Genomic DNA, 25,486 nt, shown 5'->3' with positions numbered 1-25,486 from the left:
TACCTCTCTCGAGTGTCAAGCAAAAATTCGTATTCAATAACAAACTCAATATCTCTATCAAAGTTCAATTATTAAATCCGGTAAATAGCACAAGAATTCTTCTAATAACTTCTATGGAGTTATATGCCTCTCGAACAATATAAATACCAAAGATGTATTTTTCTATGTCGTATTCAAAATCTCCTCTCTCGAGTGATAGATTCTAAATAAAATATCATTCAATCTATGGCCAGTAAATTGAAAGCATTAAAATCAGGAAAACACAAATAAACTGTGCGAATAATTCAAATATATAAATCAAAATATCTCAATCATGGTTTCCAGTCAAGATCCGTCTACCTCTAGACTAAGAAATTAGTTCATAACAAATTCAAAGATCAAACAAAACTTGTTCTTCAAATAATCCATCAAACTAGAAAAATAGAGTTTAAAGGAAAACTAGAACGAAGTAAAATTAAGCTTTTCCGTCGCCGGATGCCGCCGTCTTCTGTCTTCGTATCAAATTCTCGAGCTCTTGTGCACTTCAAAACTCTCAATAGCCGTCTCTATGCTCTGAAAACTCTCTAAACCCTCGTATCCTCCAGAATAAGTCATAAAATTCCTTTTAAAACTCGATTAAAGACTTTCCATATTTTTGGAGACTGCGCAGCACTGGAGCGCTAATAATTCGGCGCTGGGGCGCTCAAGTTTCGTATTTTATTTTTCAATGACGGACGTCTAGCGCTGGAGCGCTCTGGACATGAATTTACGGGCGCTGGAGCGCTGGAAAACTAGAGCTGGGCGCTGAAATTTCGAATAAAATTCTTTTACTGAGCTACAGAGAAGCGCTGGAGCGCTCCCAATGAGGCGCTGGGGCTCTATGCCTTTTGTCCAACGCGCAGCAATCTTGAAAAAAATCATATCTTAAGTTCTAGCCGTCGGATCGAGCTGAAATTTTGACAGCAAGTTTAAAACATCCAAAACTTTAATTTGAATGGTGGAGATCGGATTTGGATGTCTGTAGAAGCTCCTGTAATTTTGTAAACTTTGCTGTCTATAATTCGTCCTTCCGCTTCTTCTTGCTACTTTTCTTCAAATCCTTGCAACTCACAAAAACAATAACAAATACGCATAATATCTACTCGATACATCACAAAATCCAAGTCAAATCATATATAAATTAAGTGCATAAAATGCACTTATCAAATCCCCCCAAACTTAGACTTTTGCTAGTCCCGAGAAAAACAATAATGAGCAATATAGTCGACCTCCGAATTTATATATTCCAAGATTCAATACACATGTCGGCTAATTTTCTCAAGAGTTCTCGTGTCTGTGTGTGATTTGCCAATCTCATCTACCCACCTAACTTTCGATAAAATCATGCAATCCGTAAGCTTTATAAAATCATTAACTCCGCCCTCAAGTTTCAAAATACTCTCAACCAAGTTCAACTTTTACTCACACAGATCAAAAGGACTTTTTCGGTTAACATTAGGCTCAAGTATAATCAGAAGGAGATAAGCATCCATATGTATATCAATGTAAACAAGGACTCATGATGCAAAGAAAAGGGAATTGAATATTTTCAATTTTTCAATTTTTGCAGGATTATGAGTAGCTAAAATTTTTTTATTTGCATTGCCAGACATTAGTCTTGACTTTCTTCTACTCCATACATCTCCATCTTTATGCCTTGTATTTGGACTAGAATTTCAATCCATTTTTTTTTCTTTTCAAGGCCATTACTTTTCTTTGAACTTTTTTAGCTACTCAATTTGTTTTGGATTTTTCATGAATGTAGAATGGCTAAAAAAACTCAATAGATTCGAAAAAAAAATGTCTAAATCACTTCTGTGATCTTAAAAATCTACCTCAGTTTCAAATAAAAATCACAAGAGTTAAGAATCAAATCCTCTAATCCACATCACAAATCCACATAATTTTTTTTCTAATTGCTAGGAGTATCGAAAATCATGGCATTCGTGCATAAATATGAGAACTCAAGATTAAATATAGCTAACATAAACTTTTTCAGCACACAAAATTTATTTTCATCATAGGCCAGCACAATTACAACATCATGCCTTCAACTCCAACTAACTCATAAAAAATTTTAAATTTTCACAATTTTTAAACACCCCCCCAAACTTAAATTGTGCATTGTCCTCAATGTACAGTATTCATTAAAAACAAGGGACACATACCTTAGGCACCAAGCGTCAGTACTCAGCACCATCTTAATCACTCAAAACTCTTCATCAGGGGTGAATCCTAGACTCTTTCAGCTCCATACCTTTTAACCTACACAATTCAAAATCATTATTAATGTCTAGTTTCGTCATGATAAAAATAAAAACAAAAACAACTAAAAGAAAATAAAAAAACGCAAAAAACAACTAGCTTGGGTTGCCTCCCAAGAAGTGCTTAGTTTATAGTCCATAGCCCGACTTTATTCCAATTCTAGCCCGGTTCCGCTTTGTTGAGGGTCTTCCCTTTCGCTTTCACCCTCCAAATATATTCAACAACCTTTTTAAACTTTGATTTCTTCTTCATTTTCTTCTTCTTCTTTGACACCTTCAGATCATTCTTCTTTGAATCTACCTTATGAACAAGTTTGGGATGGCCATCCAGCTTCACAACTTGCTCAATCATGCATAATTCCTCGATGGGTGGATTACTTGATTTCTTGAATATGTTAAAAATAACTCTTTCTCCGTCCACACCCATCGAAAACTCACCATTCTTCACCTCAATCTTGGCATCAGCAGTGGCCAAGAAAGGTCTCCCCAATATTAGTGGCATATTTGCATCCTCCTCCATATCTAGCACAACAAAATCCGTCGGAAAAATAAATTTATCTATTTTTACCAAAACATCTTCAATGATTCCAAGCGGATATATGATAGATCTATCAGCTAGCTGCAATGCGATCATTGTGGCCTTCACCTCGCCAAGTCCTAAGCTCCTGAAAATAGACAAAGACATCAGATTAATGCTAGCTCCTAGATCGCAAAGTGAATTATTAAAATAAGAAGAACCAATAGTGCAAGGAATAGTAAAACTCTCTGGATCCTTCAGCTTTTGTGGCATCTTATTTTGGAGCACAGCACTACATTCTTCAGTTAAGCTCACCACCTCATTATCTTGCAGCCTCCTTTTCTTGGACATCACCTCTTTAATAAACTTCGCATAATTCGGCATTTGTGCCAAAGCATCAGCAAAAGGGATGTTGATATGTATCTTCTTGAAAATCTCCAAGAATTTTGAGAACTGCTCGTCCACTGCCTTCTTCTTGAACCTTTTGGGGTATGGAAGAGGAGGTTTGTACATCTTTTTCTGCTCAGGTTCAGACTCTTTCTCCTCGACCTTCTTCTTGTAAACTGAAACTTTTTTAGACGTCATGCTCTCATATTTGCCCTCTTCATTATCCACCTGCTTCCCACTCCTCAACGCGATAGCATTACACTGCTCCTTGGGATTTACCTCAGTATTACTTGGGAATTGGCCTCTGTTATTATTTTTCAGTGCGTTCGCCAACTGCCCAATGCTAGTCTCCATGGATTGCAATACAACACCCATGTTGGCCACATGCGTCTCTAAGCTGTCAAGGCGAGTCTCAGTCCTCGCCATCCTCTTGCTCGATTCCTGCACAAAAGCATTAACAACATCCTCCAAAGGAGTCTTACCCTCACCCTTATTTGTATTGTATCCCGGAGGAGGATTCAACACATTATTATTGTTAGCATAAGAAAAATTTTCATGATTACGCAGACTAGGGTGATATTGATTGGGTATAGGATTACCTTGATAGTTGTTGTAATTTCTGTTGTTCACATATTGAGCTTGCTCCACACTCTCAAATCCATCAGCAGAATTTACAGCAGTTGCCAGCGATGCTGTCTTAATAGAAACTTGATTGTCTTTGGTCGGTGCAGCCAACTGTGTAGAAATAATAGCCATCTGAGCAGTCAAAGCAGTGAATGCATCAACCTCATGAATTCCAGCAGAATTCCTTATTACAGATCTCTCACTCGGCCACTGATAACTGTTAACAGTCATTTGCTCAAGCATCTCATAAGCCTGTTCAAGAAATTTAGAAAATATTGAACCTCCAGCTGCAGCATCCACAGAAATCCTCATTGGGCCATTCAAACCATTGTAGAATAACTCAATCTGTTCCCAATTCGGAAAATTATGGTTTGGACACTTCCTAAGCAACTCCTTGTTCCGCTCCCAAGCTTCATAAAGCTGCTCAAAATCTTGCTGTTTGAAAGTAGTGATCTCAATTTTCAGCTGGGCAGACTTGGCAGGAGGAAAGTACTTAGCCAGAAATTTGGATGCCATGTCTTCCCATGTAGTGATACTCCTAAGAGGTAGTGACTGCAACCAACTACGAGCATTGTCCCTAAGAGAGAATGTGAAAAATCGTAGTCTGATAGTGTCCTCAGTAACACCATGAATCTTCATTGTGTCAGCAATCTGCAGAAAAGTACGCAGATGCAGATTTGGATCTTCAGTAGCTGCACCCCTGAACTGATTATGCTGCACCATATTAATCAGAGCTGGCTTCAACTCAAAATTATTTGTCGTGATGTTCTGCCGAGCTATCCCAGAATAATGAGTATTGATCACTGGTCGAAAGTGATCTCTGATCGGCACCGAAGCATTATTGACAGCTCTTTCCCTTTCTTCAGCCATTTGTTGCAACTCTTCTCTTCTAGCTTTTTTCAAAGCTTTAGCAGTTTTCTCGATTTCCGGATCAAAGAGCAGTAAGTCGTAACTTTGGCTTTTTCGCATAAACTGCATAGACAGGAAAGATTTAAAATTAGAACCAACAAAATAAAATAAAATGCTCTAAATCAAAATTAAGACCAATTAGCACAATTTAATATAAATCAAATAAAATTCATTCCCTGGCAACGGCGCCAAAAACTTGTTGCGTGTTTTTCGCTCGCAAGCGCACGATGTCAAGTTATAATATAGGAATTAAGTCCAAGTCGATCCCACGGAGAATGAATAAATGATATTATATCAAATATTTGCAACTAATAAAATCCTAATCCTATGTAGAGCTACGAAAATAGTTTGATTTTTATAAAACTAAAATTTGCAAGAAACAAAACTAAATAACCACGAGTTCACGAGAGAAAAATTCAATAAGCGAAGAATGCTAGAGGTTCGACTTCACTTGACTGTTCACCACAATTTATTTTTAATGATTGTTCAATTATCAATTCTTCTAGTTTATTAGCCAAGAATCTCTATTATTTTCTACTACCTCTCTCGAGTGTCAAGAAGAAATTCGTATTCAATAACAAACTCAATATCTCTATCAAAGTTCAATTATTAAATTCGGTAAATAGCACAAGAATTCTTCTAATGACTTCTATGGAGTTATATGCCTCTCGAACAATATAAATACCAAAGATGTATTTTCCTATGTCGTATTCAAAATCTCCTCTCTCGAGTAATAGATTCTAAATAAAATATCATTCAATCTATGGCCAGTAAATTGAAAGCATTAAAATCAGGAAAACACAAATAAACTATGCGAAGAATTCAAATATATAAATCAAAATATCTCAATCATGGTTTCCAGTCAAGATCCGTCTACCTCTAGACTAAGAAATTAGTTCATAACAAATTCAAAGATCAAACAAACTTGTTCTTCAAATAATCCATCAAACTAGAAAAATAGAGTTTAAAAAAAAACTAAAACGAAGTAAAATTAAGCTTTTCTGTCGCCGGATGCCGCCGTCTTCTATCTTCGTATCAAATTCTCGAGCTCTTGTGCACTTCAAAACTCTCAATAGCCGTCTCTATGCTCTGAAAACTCTCTAAACCCTCATATCCTCCAGAATAAGTCATAAAATCCCTTTTGAAACTCGATTAAAAACTTTTCATATTTTTGGAGACTGCTCAGCGCTGGAGCGCTAATAATTCGGCGCTGGGGCGCTCAAGTTTCGTATTTTATTTTTCAATGACGGACGTCTAGCGCTGGAGCGCTCAAAAGACGGCGCTGGGGCGCTCTGGACATGAATTTACGGGCGCTGGAGCGCTGGAAAACTAGAGCTGGGGAGCTGAAATTTTGACAGCAAGTTTAAAACATCCAAAACTTTAATTTGAACGGTGGAGATCGGATTTGGATGTCTATAGAAGCTCAAGTAATTTTGTAAACTTTGCTGTCTATAATTCGTCCTTCCGCTTCTTCTTGCTACTTTTCTTCAAATCCTTGCAACTCACAAAAACAACAACAAATACGTATAATATCTACTCGATACATCACAAAATCCAAGTCAAATCATATATAAATTAAGTGCATAAAATGCACTTATCAGCGAGCAAGGATTAAGTAGGGGAAAATTTGATGTGATGGTATTTTACTATGTTTGATTGAGTTAATTTGTGATGATTAGGTTTATTTTGATTGATTAAATTCATGTTATAGTTACTAATCATTGTATGTGAATTGATATAGGAAAAGTGAAGAAAAGGAGCTAAAGAGAAGAATTGCGGAGCAGCAATGATCCAAAAATCATTTTTAATTTTAGAGAGCTCTAAATCCGATCTCCACCGTTCAAAATAAAGATCAAGATGTTTTAAAGCAGCTGTTCAAATTTCAGCTCAATCCGACAGCTAGATCTCCATATATGAATTTTCCAAAATTGCTGCTCGCTGGAAAAAAAGTAGTTCGCTCGATCTGCAACATTTTATCGATCGAGCGGCCAAAAAAATATGAAAACAGTAGCTGGATAATTTTATCTCGCTCGATCGATCAATCTTTACCGATCGAGCGAGTGGGTCTGTTCGAAAAGAATTTTTATTTTTGGGAACTCTTTTATTTTAGACTCTAGACTTTTATTAGGTCTCGATTCCGATTTTTACACATCAATCATCAGATTGGACGGCTTGGAACGCGGAGAACGCTCTGGCGGCTAGGTTTTATCTTTTCAATACTTAGATTTAGTTGATTCTTCAATTCTTTCTTAGTTTTTGTACTTGGTTAAGGAAGACGAAACCCTTGATTTTATTATATTTGTGAGATTCAGTTTTTTAGTGTTTAATTCAATTTGAGTATCAAGAATTATTCTGATTTATTTCATGCTTGTGTGTTTGATTATTAGATTGATCACCTGATAATTCTTTCGTACAATCTACCGCTAAATTAGAATTCAAATCCGTAATTGTTTGAATCATCTAATTTGTGAAGCAACTGCGTTTAATATTTTATGCTGTTGAATTTGTTAAATCGTAGGAACAACAACTGACTAGGCTAAATACATCCGCTGGTGCATGTGTTGTCTAGATTCATCAGTTTCACTCATATGAATGCTACCTTAGATTTAAATCTAGATCGCTGGTATTTGGGTTGATTTATTGGTAAGAGTTAATCTAGAACGCTGGTGTCTAATTAACTAAGATTAAGGTGGAACAGGAATTAGATTTTCAATGATGAATATTCAAAGTGAATTAATTATTTTTAAGGAATCGATGATCGAATGAATAATTTCAAGGGTGTAGTCGATCGATACCAAGTCTCGTTAGTTTATTGATCTTTCTTATTTTAATTTTTGCATAGTAGTTTTTAAAATCTAAAATTCTCTTTTATTTATTTCCAATATTTTTAAGAACACAAATAAATTTCACTTTTCTTGTGGGAACGATCCCTACTATCGCTACTATATGTTTATTTAATTAGTTAATCTGAGTATGGTTAATTTGAGCGCGACACGACTAAGCGCTACCAACACTCCTCACCAATCCTAACACAAAACATTCCTAATTTTTCTTTAAAAAAGAAACCAATTAATCAAAATAGGTCGGAGATTTCAGTAGTTAGATAACCAAATCACAAGTTATATGACCAAATTTTCCACTTTTTCCATAATTTATTCATTTTTTATTTAACCAGAATTATTTTTGAAAAAATTATTAAACTTATCTACTGTTAAGACATTTAATTTAACCAAATCCATTTTTGTTTTAACTTAGTAAAGCCCCTCCAAATTGTCACGCTCCAAAATCGGGGTTGGTTGACATCGGCGTTGTTTTCAAATAACATTAAAAAACAACAAGCTTCATAGTACAGACTTTAACAGAAAACCAGTATATTATTTCATGACAAACACTACAACAAATATATTAATTAACCACACTAAAAAGACAACGATTTTATACAAAAACTGTTGTTTTTTGGCCTTTAACAACGGTTTTTACAAAAACCGTTGTCATTTGCCGTATTTTTAATGAAAAACAACAACGGTTTTTAAAAATCCGTTGTATTATATGTGTCAAAGACAACGGTTTTTAAAAACCGTTGTCTATGAGCGGGTTTTTAATGGCCTATGACAACGGTTTTAATTAACCGTTGTCTATGTGCGTGTTTTTTGAGATCTACGACAACGGTTTTTTGTAAACCGTTGTCTTTTTTTTTTAAAAATATATATAAATATATTATATTATATTTATTTATATTTATATTTATATTTATATATATAAATATATGTACACACACCTACAACCACACGCTCAATGAAGAATGAAAAAAGGAAAGAAAAAGGAATCCCAAACCCTAGCCCCAACCCGTCGCCCCTTCAAGCCAGCTCAGTTCCGGCGCTCTAGCCCCCGATCGATCGCCGGGAATAGGTCATTCGACCTCCTGTCACCTTGCCCAAGCCTTAACAACTCCATTGTGACTTGAATCTCGAGTTTACAGCTTGAAGAAAAGCTTTCCTGTCACGCGACCGTCACTATGTGAGTTTTATTTCTTCGATTTCTTGCGATTTTTAGCTATTCTTGGTCGTTATAGGTTATATTAGAAGCCTAGTACTTAAATCGATGATTTAATGGTGCTTCTCCGCAAGTTTTCCTATCGAAAGCATCCTACTATTCAACGTTATTTGCCAGTTGTTTTTACCATTTTTCCTCATATTTCTTCTCAGTGTGTCGCCTATATCTTGATTTATCCTAGTGTTATTGGTTTTGTGGAGAGCATGAAAAAGAAAGGCATTTCTTGTTCCTGGTCGTGGACAAAGGTATTGGAGTTCTCTATTTTTTTAGTTCTTTAAAGTTGGAAATTTATCTAGATTGATTTCTAATTTGGGGTTTTGTGTTCTTCCTTCGCTATTTGTTGCAAATGCAGGTGTAATAGTTGTGGGATTAAGAGAAAATGGTTGAGAAAACGAAGGGAAGAAAGGATGAAGTGGTGTCGCGGGAGTATACCATTAACCTCCACAAGAGGCTATATGGCTGGTATGTTTTTTAGGATTTATCGAAAAAACTCGTGTGGAAAATGATAGTGCTTTTTTAATTTTACAAAACGTAACGTACGTACATTTTAATTAGTTTGTGATATGGGCACCTTTTTTAGTTTTTTAAATGAAGCAGCTTTTGATCAGTAGAAATTGGGTGAATGCCACACGATTCGCATATTGGATTGCATGGGTCTGCCCCCACACCCATTTTCTTTAATGAATCGTTCATTTTTCCGCACAAAAAAGAAAAAAACAAGAATCTGTATACATTTCTCTGAGTTTGATGATGTGGAGAATAAACTAGGAAATAGAGGTATTAATCTCCATTCGCGGGATGGATTGAATATTTGTATCATTTTATTTCATGTCGGGGCTAAGACTCGTATGATGGGAATAAGTACAGGTATTGAAAGCTTCAGCGCGACTCAAAAGATGGTACTTGGAAACTCCAGATGAGGCTAATCAAGCCCCCAATCCTACTTGAGTTCTAGCTCGGAACAGAATCGTCAACACAGCGTGGTTGTGCACCTTCAATCAATGAAATATGTTCAAAGTTAGTGTTTAACTCTTTTGAATGTTATGCATATTTATTTCCCTATCGGAGATGATCTAGTTTTGCGCAAGAAGCCTTCAGCTCCTGCCTTTAATTTGAGTTTTTATATAGTGTCATTTTTGGAGAACTGTACTTGGTATTTCTTTTAATTAGTGACTGATCATGAGAAACAACATTATTTGTTCTCTGCATTGCATTATACAGTTGGATTTTGGATATTCCTTTCACGTAAAGGATTGCCATTGAACCAGAAGAAACACATCACAAGAAAAGATTAATGCTAACGCGATACATGGAATATCAAATAAGACAGTTGTTTTTTCCAGTTCATTGCATAGACGACCCATGCACCACACAATTAAAGTAGCTAGCTAGCTTAAATCAGACATGTGTCTCATTTTTTTGTCTTGGAGCCGCAGCACAAGAGGCAGAGTTTTGGGGGGCAGCCGCAAGCACAGTCACACAAACAATCATCCAGTTTCCTTTGGTATCTCTCTGTGGAACCATTCTCCATTAAGGTTCCAATGTACTTCTTGAAACCGACAGTGATATTCATATTAGAAACATGGTACGTCTTGCTGCTAATCAAAGGAACGTCGACAGATGCGGGATCGGTAAGTGAAACCAATCATAAAAAAAGTCATCATTTTGCTATTAAAAACATAATAATTGCATAAAATATATTGAAATATAAAAATAGAAAGGATATATTTATTTTTTTCTAATTTCTAATGTGTTTTGCATCTGCCACCATTGACAGTTGGCTTCATGCATCTGATAGTACTTCATGCGAAGTTTCTTTGGTGGTGGTGTTGGCTTACAAGCACTTGGTTCAATCAAAGTAATGCTGGTCATCATTGTGCTAAAAAAACACGATTGGTTCAATCATTTTTCAACAGGTTTGAAATTATCTTACTTTGTTCTTTGAGATCATAGTATTGATTGGGGTAGGCTTATCCTAAATCTGGTATGGTGCATAAACATTAATTTCAGTTGAGATTATGCGATGTTCATTTCTGTCTTGTTGTCGCAGGCCTCACATAGATATATGGTGATCTCAGAACGTGGAAACCGAGAACTTGCTAGGTAGTACAATGGGATTTTTAAGTTTGGTCGTGGCTTATTTTCCTAGTTCTTGATATGACGTTGAGTAATTGCTATTTGCTTTAGTTGGAGTCATGGTGGAATTGACACTTCAACGTATTTTCACTCTTTAATATTTTACGTAGTTAGGTTTTTTTCTTATGTTTTATTGATGGACATTGTCATCTTATTGTTATTAACCAGCGCATGCTGTTTTATTCATTGGAATGCATGTTTGTCAGATCTTTCGATGTTCTAAAGTTTTCACTACTTTTGGACTGATTTTGATGTTTGTTTCAGTTTTTAAAATGTTTCATGGCCACCTTTAACCCTTCTTGCACATTAAATTTTGTGCTTTATTTTTGGACCCAGCCTTATGAATGCTTCGAAGCAAGAGGCTTGCACCCGTCATCCCATGTCTTAAAAGCTCTTACCCTTAACAAGAAGTTAATGCCTTAGGAAAAAAATGTTAAACTTGTATATTTTTACAAGCACTAAAGGTTTGATTCATATTATTATCTTTACTTTGGTTTTAGATATTGAGAAGCAAGGAGGATATTGGAGTTTTTCACAATAAGAAGGAATTGAATGTGCCTTTGGTAATTACCGTGAAATTCTTGTTATAGATATATCTGATGTGTAAAACTGCAGCAATAATTTGTCCTGATGTGCCTAAAGCTAACTTTCTTAGTAAATTTCTTTTAATATATTTTAGTAAATGCCACTAACTTTCTTAGTAAATGCCATAGTAGCCAGTAGGGAAGAGAAACAAAGGCCCCGTTTGGTTTCAAAAGCCAAAAATTATAGCTTAAAAAAGTGCTTTTTTTAAAAAATGTCTACCAAATCCAAACGGGGCCAAAGAATGGGCTCTCCATCCTTGGAAGGATTCTTGAAAGGATTCAGATGTGCCTATGTTGACTATATCAAACTGACGAAGTAATTTGTATATTGTAACTGCTTGCCGCTTTATTTACGTTATTTATTTGAAACTTGCAGCTTGCTATATACTTCTTGAACATTTGCATTTAATGTTGTAATTTTGTTTTGAATTGTTGCAGGAGATACAAGTGGATGTTGCTGAAACAAGTGATCCAAGTTAATTTATATAAATTAGTTCCTTGCTCTATTTTATAGTGTAGATTGAATTAGAATTAGAGTTTTGATTGATTTGTAATATTGAAAAATGTATATTAAATTTAATTTTGGAAATTTTAAATTTTCATTTATTTATAATATTAAAAATTTGTATATTAAATTTTATTTTTGTTTTTTATTTGAGAAACGACAACGGATTTTATCCGTTGTCTTTGTCATTTTAAAACTGTTGTATTTTTTAATGTTGTTAAAAGTTTGTTAAAAGACAACGGATAAAATCCGTTGTCTTTGAGAGATACGACCGTTGTCGTAAATAGAAAAGACAACGGATAAAATCCGTTGTCTTTGATACCTACGACAACAACGGATTTTATCCGTTGTCGTAGGGCGCACTTTCAACAACACTGAAAAGTACAACGGTTTTCTGCAGCCTACGACAACGGATAAAATCCGTTGTCTTTAGCCGTTTTTCTTGTAGTGAAAATTTATTCTTACATCCCATAAAGAAAATCATAAACCAAATACATCAGCGGAAGCTAAAACTTATCATCACAAAGACAAAGAATCTCAAATAATAGTAGCACTTCAAAATTTCTCTTTTTCACCAGTCCAATATTAGTTATGCTCTTCATTTCAAGTTCTTCTTCATTTTTATCTGGAAAGAGAAATAAGGCGTGAGTGTTTGGGAAACACTCAGCAAGTGACACAAATATCGAATATATATATATATATGATACGAATTCAAATGAGGCATGTTCCAGTGCATGTCGCAACAGAATTCAAGACAAGGAACAATCAGAGTTTGAAACAAGGCAGCATAATATCTCATAACTGAAGCATGTACTTAGACTTAGCACTGTTATTCATCTCGTTAATCATGGCTATTGATCAGTCCCTAATTGTTATTCCTCTAAGGGGACGAGGCCTTAAACGGTTATTATAACCCATCGCATCAGGGCCTTATATCATATCATGTTTTCGGAATTTTCTTACCATTTATTAAGTTGAATTCTAATAGTGCATAACAAGGAATCGTGCAGAACGAAACATGAAACGAAATCAAATGACATGAAACGAGTAATGTACGATCGAGTTTTCGAAATCAAGAACATCATTATTTTAAAACATATATATATATATATATATATATATATATATAAGCCCACTTACCTCGATCTCAGATTCATATAATGGGCAACTACTGTGAATATCATCATCTATCATCAACCTCATGACATAGCTTAACAATTATATACCTCAAGAATCCTTAAATATACACACTTACACTCCAATGTCTCCACTCGAAATACTATTATTTCTAGTGGCCTTCAATCCTTATGCTGCTACTCTAATCTAATAAAAAGAATGAGCAGATATTAGTATGGAAGGGAATAAGTTGTCGTGGCAAGAATACTTGAGAGAAAGAAAGTTAGGATATCCTTGAATAATCAAGGTGGTGACAAAAAAAAATCAAATTTTAAACACTAATAGCTCCACATTAATATGTCAATTAAGATAAATCATTATTTTGAAAATAATACTAGTCAATAAAAATAATAAGTTTTCTTTACATGTAAAATTTATTTAAAAAACCTTAATATATATATAATATGAGAACCGAGATTTAGCCAAAAAATTGGAATTAAAAATCTTAATTTTTATTTCACTAGTAGGTACAAAAAATATATTTAAATATATTTTCTTTATTATACCATGAATTTGGTCACGGGTATCACACAAATACAGAAAAACTATGAGACAGTCTCACAAATCAATTTTGTGAAACAATTTTTCTAATCAGCCTGACACATGAAAAAAATATTATTTTTATAATAAAAAATATTACTTCTCATTGTATTATGGGTCAGATCGACCGTGTGTTCATCTCATAAGAGGCCTACTCCTCGAACTATTGACAAATCTAAACAACCAAATCAATTTCCTAGTTGATGATCATATAATTAGGTGTATTAGTGCAAGGTTACGAACTTATATATGATACAAATTAAAGATAATAACAAAATTTTTAGTCATGTTATTTACACTTTTTTCACTTTTGGTCATGTTAACAGTAAATTTGTATTTTCAATCCTGTAACTTGCATGTTTTTTTTTTCATTTTAGTCCTCTTACGGTGAATTTTCATTTTTCCTCTAACTTGTGTTTTTTTTTTATTTTTGATCCTTTATCTTGTATTTTTTTTATTTATTTGTCATTATGATCGATAAAAAAGATCAAATTTAAAAATAACTATAAGTTAAATGACTAAAATGCAAACAATATAAAAGTTACATGATTAAAAATAAAAATTCACCGTAATAGAAAAAAAAATAAAAAAATCGCGTAAGTTAATTACATGACAGAAATTACAAATTCACCGTTAACGAACCAAAAGTGAAAAAAGTGCAAATAACAAAACAAAAAAATGTAGTTATCACACAATTAAAAGGAAAATAGTTTTTTTCTATTAATTAACTTGTACATTTTTTTTTGTTTTGGTCTATTAAATTTTCAAAATTTGGTTTTTGTACGCAAATTTTTATTTTTCGGCTATTTTGGTCCAACTGCTGACGTGTCACCGAAAAATACTAACGTGTCAAGTTTTCATAACAGTAGTTGAACCAAAATAACCGAAAATAAGTTATTGTAACAATACCAAAATTTGATCATAAGTTAATAGATCAAAACCAAATGAACAAGTTAATTGACAAAAAAAAGTTCATTTTCTAAATTAAATGAGCAACGCTTATAGTGGCGGAACCTAGTAAATATTAGTAAGTACAAAAAAGTTCATTTTCTAAATTAAATGATCGATATATTCAATGAACTCGATCGATATTATTCCAGTCTTATACAACTGAGTACTAGAGACAGAAGAAATTTAATTGATGAAAGAAAATCAAATTAATTAGAATTAAAATTTCAGCATACAAATTAACTTGCATGATCACAGCATGAAAGACGACTAATCGAATCAAACAAAAATGGCAGCGCATAAATTTCACTTAATTGAAAAAAATTATAAAAGTAGAAAACCACTTCATGAAGCTAGTAACATAACCGACAATGATCGATATATTCAATTAACTCGATATTATTCCAGTCTTGTACAACTGATCAGTAGATTTTGAATCTTATAAATTACTTGTAAGTTGAAATAGTTTTTTTCTAATTGAAAAACTTACTCATCGACTTGGACAAAAAACAACGTCGTGCCCACTTGTGCAGTTGTGCTTGCAACATTAAAAAAAATACAATAAAAGCTTAATTAATTGAACGAAAGATTACATATTACTTTTTATTGTTAATATTTTGATAATATATAGAATGAAACATATCTGTGAATTGAGACTGTGGTTCTCGCTTAGCATGTTTTTTTTGTTATAAATTTATAGATGAAAAAAACAATTATAAAATATAAAAAACAACAAACTCTGATATGTACAACGATAGAATTTGATATATAATCAAAAATAACTTTTACGAAATATTTGGCTTTTCTCTTTTGGAAAAAAAATTAATATTAACTTTTGATATTATATATATTTATTTTTAAAAAAATTGTATTCATGTTATTGAAAATTATAGAAACATATAATAATTATTTTTGTAATTTTATATGCGAACGCGGCCCCCCGGAACATAGAGTCCTGGATCCGCCCCTGTACATACATACATACATACATACATATACATATATATATATATATATATAATTAAAATCTAACCTAACTAATTAAACGATTAACAATAAACAATGGAGAATAATTAAGCCTTTTTTTTCTCTCCTTTTATTTTTACACAAAAAATCCTAACGGGTCAATTTTATGGCACGAATCTCCGAATCGATCTGACCTATCTCATGAAATAAATATTATTTTTATATCAAAATTAATGTTTTTCACTGCAATTATGAATCAGATTGACATGTCTAAAAATGAATATAACACAAGGACAAAACCAAAAATTCAATTAAGGGGGTCGTCGTAAATAATTTTTTGCGTGAATAAATTATTTATATAAAGAACTGTTACTGCAAATTTAGAGGATAACACATTATAAATTAAACATTTATACTTGAGGGAGACGAGTGTAACCACCGATCCCTTGGCTCCGTCCCTATATACGCGGTGAGACCGTCACAAGAGACTTACATATAAACATAAAGCAACTCGATCCATCTCACTGACAAACTGAATTAAGGGATGAACGAAACGAGCTAAAAATTTGGGTGATGTTACATGTACACGGAGAATTACACATTGAGTTACACATTACACTTGAAATTACATAATTATTATTGATGTATTTTCGAGGGCTAATAGCATCCGGACCCCCTCTGAAAATTCTAATTGCCACAAAACCCCCTATAAAAATTTAATAGACTAATATATCCTTGAATTTTTAAAATTTTTGCACACAGCCCCTCCGACCTTTGTTGTAATTGCACGCTCCGTGAAATCAATTGTTTATTATATTTTAATGTATTCTGACATATGATTTGACTCAATTACCATTTTATATTATTTTCTTCCTTATACCATATTTGTATGCATTTTTTTTCAAAAATATATCCTTAAAACTTCATTAGTCTTCATTTCTTTTTTAAAAAAAATTTATTTTAACAATACCAAAATTTGATCATAAGTTAATAGATCAAAACCAAATGAACAAGTTAATTGACAAAAAAAAAGTTCATTTTCTAAATTAAATGAGCAACGCTTATAGTGGCGGAACCTAGTAAATATTAGTAAATACAAAAAAGTTCATTTTCTAAATTAAATGATCGATATATTCAATGAACTCGATCGATATTATTCCAGTCTTATACAACTGAGTACTAGAGACAGAAGAAATTTAATTGATGAAAGAAAATCAAATTAATTAGAATTAAAATTTCAGCATACAAATTAACTTGCATGATCACAGCATGAAAGACGACTAATCGAATCAAACAAAAATGGCAGCGCATAAATTTCACTTAATTGAAAAAAATTATAAAAGTAGAAAATTACCACTTCATGAAGCTAGTAACATAACCGACAATGATCGATATATTCAATTAACTCGATATTATTCCAGTCTTGTACAACTGATCAGTAGAGACAGAAGAAATTAAATTGATGAAACAAAAACAAAATAAAAATTAAAATTTGAGCACAAATGAAGTTGCATGATCAAAGTTGTCATGCAAGACTGATTAAGAATATCAAATCATGATCAAACAATAATGCATGGGAAATGAAAGGTACTTGAAAGAAGTACTTCTTGAATTCAGCCTCCGATGGATGGATGAATTTAATTAAATTAATCAGTTCACCAAATTGCATTTTTTCCTGATCTCACCCTTATCAGTTCCGGTGAGCACGTCGATTTTGCCCATCTTCACCATGGCGGCGGCGAACTTGGTAGCCCATGTGTATCCATATTGAGCATTGTTCAACACGATTTTCTTGGTTAAAGGGCTGTTATACAAGGTTTGGTCCGAGGTGAAAAGACCCTTGTTGAGCTTCAAACCCACGTAGTACTTGTTGTCCAAAATCTTAGGGGTCAAAGAATCAAGATTGGTTGTAGGGTTTACTGTTGTGGTCCCATTAACCGGGGGAGGACAGATTGTTTTCAAGAATGCTGCATACTTGGGGTCTAGGGTCGGGTCGACGGTCGGGTATAGACGAGTGGAGAAGGAAGTGCAGTGCGAAATGCCGATGGAGTGAGCGCCGGAGAGTGTGACCATTTCATCAAGGGTCAGCCCTTTTCTGGCGAAGTTGTCTCTGAGAGCTGTGGCATTGAAGAATGGTGGGGGAAGGTTCAGAAGGGGATCCAGTATTAAGGAGACGTTCCCGTCGCGCCGACCGGACGGGACTTGGTAGTATATGTTCCCCACTTTCCATGCACTATCACGAGCTGCGAATGCGAGAATGTCCGCACAGGAAACGACGCCGGGGCATCGGATCTCCAGTTCGGCTTTGGCGGCATCTATGATCTCGAAGCCCCGCAGGCTTCCCTTGTTTGGGATGCTTTCCTTTTCGGAATTTGGTCCATCCAACAGCACAGAAGCATCACATCCCTATAAAATTAAATTATATATATATATATCCATGAGCTAATTAAGATCAAAAATATATATATATTATTATTGAAAAACAACAAACATCTAAGATGATCATTAAAATTAATATATATATATTTATATCCTACTTACCCGGACGAAGCAATCGTGGAAATGCAACCTTATAATGCCAGCAGCAAGGCCAGGGTTAAGCCTAACGAATTTGCTCACGTACTTCTGCACTATGAATTCCGCCGGAGGACAAGATTGGCTGTAGAATCCCACCCTAAATGGTGACAGCAACTTCAGCGGCACCGCAGAAACCGAACAAGATAAAATGAATAATGTGATAAATGTGATCAGTAATTTGCTTTTAGCCATTTTGTTCATGTATTAATTGAACGCCTTAAAAATATATATCTATCTCAGGTTGCTGAGATCGATATATATTTCAAGACAAAAATGCGATGAAATATGGAGAATTGATTGTCAGTTTTTATAAGCAAATCATTATGATTTTTAAAAGGACTGACTTGTGTGGAAATTCACAAGTTTCAATTTCTTATAATATTGGTCCCCACTAATATCCAACTTGTTGAATCGCATATTTTATTTTAATAATTTTAGTACTTATTTGGGTAGCACTATCAGTGATTATATATTATTGTTTATTATAAATGAATAAAGATATACATATAGATCATTGAGGAATGTAAAATGTTTCTTCTGCGCAAACTATATATATAAAGTCAACCACGTTTTATTTTAAAAACTTTGATATTTTAATACATCATGCTTGCACATTTAGCTGAGAGAAGGGGATGTTGGGGAAAAATGGCCACGCCTCGAATTAATTAATCCTTGAAATATGATAATAGGTATGCTTCTCAAAAATTAAAAATAAAATTTCTTGATCAGGGCCCCGGGTCAATTTAACATAAATATTCGAAAAATTTTAAAACATTTTATCTAAGATTTATAAATGAACATTTTTTTTTATTAAAATCAAATAATAAGAAGACAATATCGAATATATTCAGAGAGTGCTCGCAAATTCCAATCACTAAAAACAAATTGAAAGGTATCGACAAGACATTATACAAAAACTTACGCAGTTATAAAACACGCTGATGCTGTCCTATGATGTTGGAAACATCAAAGGGCAACACCTCCTGAGACTTAACAAGTTCGAATGGAAATAGATAAGTTCAATCAATAACGAATTGTTACGAATAATAACGCAGCGAAAATAAATATAAAATAATAAAAAAGTTACTGTACACAAGTGCGATGCCTTATGACAAAAAATAATTACTAGGACAAAGTAATATTCAATTACAAAAACCAATCCTAGTAAACCAATCAAAGTTAAATCTCTCAACACGTTGATACATCCTAACACCACTCTAAATTCAATTCTAGGATTGAAAAAGAAAAACCAAAGAGTGTAAAAACAAAAACCAAATTTTTCAACAAGTTGAGAAGTTAAAACCACACCCTAAAGCTATAAACCAAGTATAGAAAACCAAATGGTGTATAAACAGAAACACAGCCGCAAGGTAGAAAGCCAGAAATATCTTCAATATGCAGTGGCCAGGGTGTTGTCAGTCGGTGTTTTCCAACACGTCGAACAACACCAGAAAGCAGCGATAATTCTTTAATTGGAATATGTGATCTTTGATGGTTTGGTTCTTCAGAATTCTTCTCTTTCAATTAATTATGTGTATATTCTGCTCTCTCATTCAAGCTCTCTCCATCTCACGATCTCTCTTTTACTGTCACGCCCCGACACCAAGACTATATGACATTGGTGTTATTTAACGTTTCCACATTAAACAACAAAACTCGGTTTTCAAATATTCAAATAGCAGTCTATTCATTCACAAAAACTGGAATACATTGTCATTCATAAACTGAATTCACATCATCTTTAAAATGCTTAAACAATTAATAGAAAACTATCTCATAAACTTAACAATAAAAGAGTCTTAAAACGCAGCGGATAGAAAATAAATTAAACTAATAAGTCTTCTTCTTCTTCACCAGCCCCAAAACTCAATTTGCTCATCTTCTTCTAGTTCTTTCTCGTTCTTATCTGATATGGTTTTGGGTGGGTAAGTGATATGGTTGTCACTCAGTAAATGGGAGAAAATTATCCCAGCCTTTAAAATCATTTTAACAGTGATATCATGTGTATAAATATATCAAAACAGAACAGAGCGGAACAAAAATTCGGTAATAAAAAATAACAATAATCATTTTATGCACTAAATTGTATTATCAATTCGTGGCTAACTGATATCAGTTCCTTATATGTTAACCTCTAAAGGGTGAGGCCAGTAATCAGTATTTAGAGCAGTAATGTTCAGAATATATATTCTTACCACTAATTCACAAGATTCAGTGCACCAGAAATCAGTAATCAGAGTTTTAGTTTTCGGACCAACAAGGGAAGCCTGCTTGGCTTCGAGATCATAGATGCAACCAAAGCCAAACTGGAGATCCAATGCCCCGACGTCGTTTCCTATGCGGAAATTCTCGCATTCGCAGCTCGTGATAGTGCATGGAAAGTTGGGAACATATACTACCATGCCATGTCCCGCCCAGTCGGCGCAACGGGAACGTCTCATTAATACTGGATCCCCTTCTGAACCATCCCCCACCATTCTTCAATGCCATAGCTCTCAGAGACAACTTCGCCAGAAAAGGGCTGACCCTTGATGAAATGGTGACACTCTCCGGTGCTTACTCCATCGGCATTTCTCACTGCACTTCCTTCTCCACTCGTCTATACCCGACCGTCGACCCAAACCTAGACCCCAAGTATGCAGTGTTATGCCTTAAACACATACAAATTTTGTGTTATGATATTAATGTTTTTAATGCTTTAACAAGTCTCTAAACATTATTTTTTGATGATTAAAAAACTCGGTTAATTGCTACTAATAGTTTAAAGTGAGAAATTTGCAGATAATAAAATTTTTTGTCTAAGAAAATTATTGGAAGCAAGAACCGATAAGCCAAATATTGAATAAAATTTTGAAGTGTTTGAAACTACCAGAGTTCGGAGGGTCTGAAGTTAGGTTCGAACCATCCGAAGAGTTTCAAAGATTTTTTAAAGATTTGGATTAACAGCTCGGAGGCCACAAAGACATCGCTCAGACGATCCGAAGCTAATTCGAACGGTCCAAAGATTTTCCAGGAATTAAAAATGTTTCAGAGGCACGCTCGGAGGGCACGAAGATACAGTTCGGATGATCCGAAGTATGGATCGGACGGTCCAAACAGCTTTACGACGATGAAAAGATTTTGTCGAAAGAAATTTGCCGGAATGAATTTAATGCAGCCGTTCGGACGATCCAAAGACAGTTTCGGACGGTCCGAACAGTTCCTCAGCCGCAGAAATTTGAATTTGAAACAGCTGCATTCGGAGGCTCCGAAGCCAGTGCGGACGGTCCGAACTCACTCGAATCAACAACTATAAATAGAGGCATTCCGAGGTCATTTGAAACCAAGCAACTCACCTTCGAGTCTCTCATCCTTCAAGCAATATTTCAAGATTATTTCGAGTCCCTCAAAAGATATATGTATCGAGTTGTAATAAACGCTTGAAAGTTGTTGTTGTATTCACTCGAGTGTGAAGCCCGAGTTGTTTTGAGTTGTGAGGCTATCCTTGGAGCCCTTAAGGCTAAGTGTATCGAGTTTTATTGGCGCGGTGATCGTGTTGTTGTTGTACAGCTATCCTTGGAGCCATCAAGGTCAAGACATTTGAAGTGCTAGTGGATCCTTGGTTAATCGACCTTAACCAAGAAGGGGAGACATAGACGATTTATCGTCGAACTTTCATAAACATATCATATCTCTTTTACTGCTTTATTTACTTTACGCATTTATTTATTGCATTTATTTGATTGCTTTAAGTCTTTCTCTTGCGTACTTGCATAATCGCTTTAAATTGCTAAAGTTGCCAATAGAACCTAAATCCCCCTCCCCCCCAATTTGGTTCTAACATTCATCATTCTTGAAAACAATTTGTCCTCCCCCAGTTAATGGGACGACAACAGTAAACCCTACAGTGAATCTTGATTCTTTGACCCCTGAGTACTATGTGGGTTTGAAGATGAACAAGGGTCTTTTCACCTCGGACCAAACCTTGTATAACATCTCTTTAACAAAGAAAATCGTGTTGAACAATGCTCAACATAGATACACATGGGCTACCAAGTTCGCCGCCGCCATGGTGAAGATGGGTAAAATCGAAGTGCTCACGGGAAATGATAAGGGTGAGATCAGGAGAAAATGCAATTTGGTGAACTAATTAATTAAATTCGTCTATCGGAGGCTGAAGAAGTACTTATTTCAAGCTTTCATTTCCCATTATTGTTTGATTTGATCATTTTTCTTCTATTCTTTTCATTGGGTATTATTGTTTTTGTTGGTATTTTAATTATATACCACAATTAAGTAAGATTAAATATATCAATATTATTATCTCATAGTATAATATTTGATATATCAAAGTGCATCCACAATTTGAGGTGAAGTAGAATTTTGGTTAGGCCATTGCAGGAGTCCTATAAAATAGGTAGTCCCTAGTTGACAGATACATGAACAATATTGACTGTCACGCCTTGAAATCGGGCCTAGTTGACATTGATGTTATTTAATGTTTTCACATTTAACAACAAGTCTCGGTTTTCAGAAACTCAAATACCAGTCTATTCATTCATGAAAACTGAAATGCATTTTCATTCATAAACTGAATTTATAATGTCTTTACAATGCATAAACGAATAACACAATTCGATCCTTAACTGATCAATAATAGAGTCTTAACGCAGCGGACATAAAATGAATCTAATCAGTCTTTTTCTTCTTCACCAACCCCAGACTGAATTTGCTCATCTTCATCTAGTTGTTTCTCGTTCTTATCTGAAATGGTTTTGGGTGGGTGAGTGATATGGTCGTCACTCAGTAAATGGTAAAAATCATCCCAACTTTTAAAATCATTGTAACAGTAGTTTTATATATAGAAATATATCAAAACAGAATAAAATAGAATAGAAATTCGGTATTCATCAGTAATATATGACAAAAATCGGTTTTTATGCACTAAACTGTATTATAAATTTGTGCTAACTAATATCAGTCCCTTATATGTTACTCTTGTAAAAGCTGAAAATGGTCAGTTAAAGGTGAGGAAAGGTTCATTTATTATCATGAGAACCAGAAAAAAATGGATTGTACTCACTGCAAGGAAGCACGGTGGTTGGGAATTCAGCAACCATGATTAAAGCAGAAACTGATATGGAAAAAATATGGCACATGAGGCTTGTCCATGTTAGTGAAAGAGGATTAATAGATTAATCCAAAAAAAATCTGTTGTGCGGTTATAAACGAGCTGCTTAAAATTTTGTGAGTATTGTGCTCTTGGAACGGCCAAGAGTGTGATACTCGTGACCAAATTTACGATATAACAAATAAAAATATATTTGTAAATTTAGTTTATCTACTAGTGAAATAAAATTATGATTTTTAATTTTAATTTTATTCTAAATTTCAGTTCTCATCTTAACATATAGTAAGCCTTTTTAAATGAATTTTACATGTAAAGAGAACTTAATATTTTATTCACTAATCCTATGTTCAACATAATGATTTATCTTAATTGTCATTTTAATGTGGAATATTTATTAGTGTTTAAAATGGTAACCGATTTCATAAATTCATTTCAATGTGATAATAATTTCTTCTAATTAAATTGACAACTTTTCATGTCTTTTTTTTATAATATATATATATATTTCCCAACACACCATATTTCATATGTTTCAAAATGTAGAAAATTGAATGGGCAAACTTGATGACAACGTTAATTATTACAATAAAATAAAATTATTTTGTTTATAATGAAGATTAAATGGGGAGATGAATGTCTCATTGCCCATTCCACTATATATAGCTTTCACCAAATGTAATATTATAATATAAACATAAAAAGAGATGAAAATAAATTAGATGGTAGACATGTAGATTTCCTTCAAACACTCATATTATAGTTAAACTCTTATGGAAATGGGTAGATGAAGCTTATAGAAAAAATTTATATCAGTACTCGATTCAACAAGATTTTTCAGGAAAGTGGGCTTATATATATATATATATATATATATACATATATATCTATATATATATACATATATATCTATATATGTTTTAAAATAATGATGTTCTTGATTTCGAAAACTTGATCGTATTTTACTCATTTCATGTCATTTGATTTCGTTTCATGTTTTATTCTGCACGATTCCTTGTTATGCACTGTTAGAATTCAACTTAAGAAATGGTAGGGAAATTCCAAAAACATGATATGATATAAGGCCCTGATGAGATGAGTTATAATAACCGTTTAAGGCCTCGTTCCCTTAGAGGAATAACAATTAGGGACTGATCAGTAGCCATGATTAACGAGATGAATAACAGTGTTAAGTCTAAGTGCATGCTTTCAGTTTTGAGATATTCTGCTGCCTTGTTTCAAACTCTGATTTTTTCTTGTCTTGAATTATGTTGCGACATGCATTGGAACATGCCTCTTTTGAATTTGTATTATTTATATATATTCGATATTTGTGTGTACGATCGGCCCCCACTTGTGAGTGTTTTCCAAAAGAGCAATGCTACATGTACAACAAAATTTGTACAACAATTTTTACACCACAAAAAATTCAATACAAAATTTTAATTTATCAAATCTCACGATACATAAAATGCAAAATCTCACGATATTATATCAAAATCTCACGAGATAATAGCAAAATATCACGACATAATTGTTGTAAATATTTTTGTACGATATATTTGTTGTACCTCTAGCATTATTCTTTCCTAAATACTCACCTCTTACTTCTCTCCCCAGATAAAAATGAAGAAGAACTTGAAGATGAAGAGCATAACTAATACTGGACTTGTGAAAAAGGAGAAATTTAGAAGTGCTGCTATTATTTGAGTTTTTTTGTTCCTATGATGATAAGTTTTAGCTTCCGCTGATGTATTGGTTTATGATTTTTCTTTATGGGATGTAAGAACAAATTTTGTCATTAAATAATATACTGGTTTTTGGTTAAAGTCTGTACTCTGAGGCTTGCTGTTTTTGAATGTTATTTGAAAACAATGCCGATGTCGACTAGTTTTGGGGCGCGACAAAGAGGGTCAAGTTCAATACAGGAATTCACAAAAAAATAAGCCCCTTGACTATGTTCATGCTGATTTATGGGGTCCTTCACAAACTCAAACTCTTGGAGGTGGTAGGTACTTCATGTCCATTGTCGATGACTTCTCGAGAAGAGTTTGGATATTCATTTTGAAAAACAAGGCAAAAGCTTTTGGAATGTAAAGGATTGACATGAAGTCACTTCAAACAAGTTAGGATACAAACGAAAGCATTTAAGTACAGACAATGGTCTAGAGTTTG

General features: G+C 33.9%; 1 protein-coding gene, 1 non-coding gene and 1 pseudogene across 2 annotated transcripts; 2 read left to right on the top strand and 1 right to left on the bottom strand.

Moving 5' to 3' along the window:
- Positions 1 to 4,171: 4,171 nt before the first annotated feature.
- LOC140894125 (small nucleolar RNA R71) lies at positions 4,172 to 4,277 on the top strand. The gene has a single exon (XR_012153674.1). It is a non-coding gene; the product is annotated as a small nucleolar RNA R71 (small nucleolar RNA).
- Positions 4,278 to 17,130: 12,853 nt separating this feature from the next.
- LOC140888404 (peroxidase 5-like) lies at positions 17,131 to 18,396 on the bottom strand. The gene is made up of 2 exons (XM_073296079.1): positions 18,169 to 18,396; positions 17,131 to 18,033 (listed from the first exon to the last, which is right to left on the bottom strand). Exons 1-2 carry the CDS (start codon positions 18,394 to 18,396, stop codon positions 17,278 to 17,280), a joined length of 984 nt encoding a protein of 327 aa, XP_073152180.1. The 3' UTR covers positions 17,131 to 17,277.
- A 1,719-nt stretch (positions 18,397 to 20,115) lies between these two features.
- On the top strand, positions 20,116 to 22,333 carry LOC140888403 (peroxidase 5-like; annotated as a pseudogene).
- Positions 22,334 to 25,486: the final 3,153 nt, after the last annotated feature.

Source organism: Henckelia pumila, chromosome 3, assembly GCF_033568475.1.
Source record: "Henckelia pumila isolate YLH828 chromosome 3, ASM3356847v2, whole genome shotgun sequence".
In the NCBI taxonomy this organism is placed as follows: domain Eukaryota; kingdom Viridiplantae; phylum Streptophyta; class Magnoliopsida; order Lamiales; family Gesneriaceae; genus Henckelia; species Henckelia pumila.
This window is presented reverse-complemented; position numbering and strand designations above follow the sequence as displayed.